This window comes from Zalophus californianus, chromosome 11, assembly GCF_009762305.2.
Source record: "Zalophus californianus isolate mZalCal1 chromosome 11, mZalCal1.pri.v2, whole genome shotgun sequence".
Lineage (NCBI taxonomy): Eukaryota > Metazoa > Chordata > Mammalia > Carnivora > Otariidae > Zalophus > Zalophus californianus.
This window is the reverse complement of record NC_045605.1, coordinates 73,322,581-73,326,939: the sequence shown is the minus strand read 5'-3', so window position 1 is coordinate 73,326,939 and position 4,359 is coordinate 73,322,581. Positions and strand designations below refer to the sequence as shown.

The 4,359-nt window shown below is 51.1% G+C and overlaps 1 protein-coding gene across 1 annotated transcript; it reads left to right on the top strand.

Annotated features, from left to right (window-relative positions):
* The first annotated feature begins 349 nt into the window (after nucleotides 1-349).
* On the top strand, nucleotides 350-4,054 carry MRGPRX2 (MAS related GPR family member X2). Its single transcript, XM_027581077.1, is given in 4 exon segments — nucleotides 350-442; nucleotides 3,367-3,770; nucleotides 3,773-3,996; nucleotides 3,998-4,054. Coding segments are annotated over 4 exon segments (696 nt in total). The 5' UTR covers nucleotides 350-431.
* Nucleotides 4,055-4,359: the final 305 nt, after the last annotated feature.

Here is a 4,359-nt window from a genome sequence, read left to right as displayed (position 1 = left end):
AGGTCATGCAGGGCCTTGAATGCCAAGCAAACAATTCTTTAGCTATGGAAGCTCATGCGGCTTGGTGGATGGTTTACTGCCCAGGCTCACAGAGGGCAGCAAAAGGCTCCAGGACAGCCATTCCTCACAGGGAGGGGGACCGGATGGGGTAGTATGGGGAGAGGCCAAGATAAGGGATTAGAGTCAGGGCAAGTGAGAAACATCTTGTGAAGTTTCTTGCCTGACACATCTCCGGGATCTCATTTGCTGGTGCCCTTTGGGCAGGAAATCACAGGGGCTGTCCAGCATCTTGATAAGCCTCGGGCAGTCACCAGATTTCACGCCTTGCTGCCTCAGCCCCCTGGCCATCCAGAGAGTAGAGAAGCACTCTCTGCTGTTTCTCAATCTCAGGAAAACTCTTCCTTTTCTATTCTCTACCCCCAGCAAGAAGAATGGTGCTCTGGTAAGAATTTGATCAAGAACTATCTTCTTTCAAAGGCAGTTTTGTTTTCTTCCTCTTAGTCTGTATGCTTGTGAATTCATCTTAAGGGAGGGTGTGCGGGAAGCCAGGGGCACCTCCCCGCAAATCAGGAGACTTGAAGCTTCCTCATGGAGGCTTTGGGTGCTGGTAACTTGGACTGTGGGAGAGCCACACGGGGTCCCCCAGGCTCTTCTGGTTTCTTTCCTATCTCCTTATACTCTCTCTTTCTCTCCAAACATTCACATCTGCAACTATGGAGAGATGTATTTTGCTAATTTTAATTCAAGGAGCAAGATGGCATCCTGGCAAGACATTCCAAAGCTATGGGCGCCTGGGTGGCTCAGTCGGTTGGGCGGCTGCCTTCGGCTCGGGTCAGGATCCTGGAGTCCCTGGATCAAGTCCCGCATCGGGCTCCCTGCTCAGCGGGGAGTCTGCTTCTCCCTCTGGCCCTCCCCCCTCTCATGTGCTCTCTCTCTCTCTCTCTCTCATTCTCGCTCTCTCAAATAAATAAATAAAATCTTAAAAAAAAAAGACATTCCAAAGCTAAATTGTTTTAATAACATCAGGTTTCACAGATTTGCTTGCTATTCAAAGGTGGTTTTTTCCCCTTTGTATCCTGTATCTGACATTGTCCAAGCAGAAAATATAGGGCACAAACTAATGGGGTAATTGAGGAGCGTAATGAAAGGATCGGTTACATAGGTACGGGCAGAGCTAAGGGAAATCTATAAGGGATTCTGCTGAAGACCCCAGAGATAAGGCCTGAAGGGGAAAAGGAAGGAGTTACCAGAACTCAGGAGGACCGTGGCTGTAGGAAAGGGCCATCAGACAGGGGAGGAGTCCTTAGACAGAGCAACACGTCCACTGCTAACTCACAGCCTGGCAGAGAGAGACAGCCAGAAAGTCACAAACGCCCAATCACCCTCCTCCCACCCCCAGGTTCCGCGTCTCCCTTTCACTGAAAGCACCCAGGAGCCAGAGAGAGAGGGATGAGAGCATGGTGCAGACGCAGAGAAGGGTGGAGAAGGTGGAAATGAGATTTGATGGCAAATGGAGAAAATCCATCTCTTCTTTTTTTTTAAAGATATTGTTTATTTATTTGAGAAAGAGAGAGAGAGAATGAGTGGGGGGAAGGGTGAAGGGAGAAGCAGACTCCCTGCTGAGCAGGGAGCCCAATGCAGGGCTCGATCCCAGGACCCTGAGATCATGGCCTGAGCCAAAGGCAGACGCTTAACTGACTGAGCCACCCAGGCGCCCAAAATCCATCTCTTCTTCTGGCCTCCTCACAGCTGGTATTTCCTGGGACTTTCTCTCTCTCTGTGATTGGATCAATTTCTCATGGTACTCCTCAGGCTGTTCGTTCGACTATCTGCACCTCTCTATCTGCTGCTATGTCTTCAGAATTATCTCGAGAATGGGGGCACCTGAGTGGTTCAGTCGGTTAAGGGTCTGCCTTCAGCTCAGGTCATGATCCCAGAGTCCTGGCATGGAGCCCCGCGTCCCCCCTGCTCAGTGGAGTCTGCCTCTACCTCTGCCCCTCCCCCCTGCTTGTGCTCTCTCTCTCTCTCTCTCTCCTTCTCAAATAAAGAAATAAAATCTTAAAAAAAAAATAGATGCTTTGAGAAAGGAACATAGTTTTATGAGGGGTTTTTTGTTTGTTTTTTTAAGGTGGGGTACACACATATTTATAAATAATTTAAGTTTACGATTTTGACTGCTCTAGGAAGAAATCCATTGTAAGAGTGACTTAGACTGTGTCCCCCACAACAGAGTGGGGTATTGGGGACACACTAATGGCCAGGAGGAAAGTTATTTCCTGTCCTTATAAAGCCGAAATGCTGGGCCATTTCTGGCCAAGAAGCTTGGCCATACTCATACCTGCCATTGCAAGAGGTCACATTCTCTTCATGATCCTATATCATGATCTCCTTTCTGAGGGATAGACCATCTGCAGTCACTGAGATTGTCCATAGGGCATGCCTGGGTCTTCCAACTTCCTGGCCCCTAAGAGGAAATCTCGGTCCCAGGCAGAAGGCATGCCAAGCTCAGAGTCCCGTTCTCACCACACATAACCTGTCCAGACTAGTCTCCTCCTGCCTGCTGCAGACCTGACATGCTTAGAAGAGGTGTTTGAACCATAGAATATTCCCATGGCAGTAGAAGGTCCATGTGGCAGTAGAAAGAGTCCAGGCTTTAGAGACCAGAGAGAACTGGTCTGAATCCAGGTTCCAGAACTCCAAAGCAGTGGGGCGTTCAGTAAGTATCTTTTTTTTTTTTTTTAAGATTTTATTTATTTATTTGAGAGAGACAGAGCACAAGCAGAGGGAGCAGCAGGCTTCCCTGCTGAGCAAAGAGCCCGATGGGGGATTCAATCCCAGGACCCTGGGATCATGACCTGAGCCGAAGGCAGAGGCTTAGCCGACTGAGTCACCCAGGCATCCCCAGCAAGTATCTTAATCTCTGCAAGCCTCCTTTCCCCTCCTCTGTAACATGGAGACCATAATCCCCATGTAGCAGAGTGGCCCTGAGAGTCAGTGAGCATACAGCAGGTGCTCAAGTTGTGTTTGTGTTCCCAGGAATACCAGTGGAGGGTTTCTGAGCATCGATCCCACTGCCCCAGCCTGGGAGAGCACACTCACACCAGTGAATGGAAGTGACCAGGCCTTCCTGCAAACTTGCCCCGTGGAGATCCTGATCCTGGCCTTGCTGAGCCTCACCTTTGCCCTCAGTGGGCTGGTAGGAAACCTGATGGTGCTCTGGTTCCTGGGCTTCCGCACGCGGAGGAACGCCTTCTCCGTCTACATCCTCAACCTAGCAGGAGCCGACTTCCTCTTCCTCTCCTTCCAGGTTGTCTATTCTCTGAAGGCACCCGTCAACTTCCATTCTGTGCCCCTTTCCATCCCCAGGTTTTTCATCATCGTGTGGACCTTTGCCTACATCACAAGCCTGAGCATTCTCAGTGCCATTAGCACGGAGCGCTGCCTGTCCGTCCTGTGTCCCATCTGGTACCGCTGCCACCGCCCAAGATACATGTTAACTGTGATGTGTGCCCTGCTCTGGGCCCTGTCCCTGCTGCCGAGCAGCCTGGGAGGGAAGTACTGTGGCTTCCTGTTACGAGATTTTGACGATGGTTGGTGTTGGGCATTTGATTTCATCGCTGCCACCTGGCTGATTTTCTTATTTGTGCTTCTCTCTGGGTCCAGCCTGGCCCTGCTGACCCGATTGCTGTGTGGCCCCCATCGGCTGCAGGTGACCAGGCTGTACGCAACCGTGGTGCTCACAGTGCAGGTTTTCCTCCTCTGCGGCCTGCCCTCGGCATTCACTGGTTCCTCTTACACTGGATTCGGAGGAGTTCTGATACAGTCCTCAGGCATCTTAATCTGGCTGCAATTGCCCTGTCCTGTGTCAACAGCTGTGTCAACCCTAGCATTTACTTCTTCGTTGGCTCCTGTAGACAGCGGTGGCCACAGCGGCACAAGAGCCTCAAGATGGTCCTCCAGAGGGCTCTGCAGGACATATCAGGAGGGGATGAGAGTGGAAGCCAGCCTTCCTCAGGAAACTCTGGAGATGGCAGGGAGCGGGCTGGTGTCCTGAGTCAGACACATGTGGCTTTGAGAGCCAACTTTCTCCCCATTAGTTTGGGAGGTTTTCTTGACTTCTCTCAGCCTCTGAGCGCCCTGATCTTAAAACCTAAGGTTTTAAGACAAAGCTTGAAGTTGAGATAATGCTCCTCCTCGTGAGGACTGAGACAGCGCCTGTCAGGTGAACACTGAAGTGCAGCACCTCAAGGACGGCCTCACCCAGGGCCTTCACACCATCCCGGGCTTTGCCAACTCTCGGGTTCCCTTCTGAAGAATCCCACCTTCAGCAGAGGCCGAACACAGTGCAGGAAAGGTCAA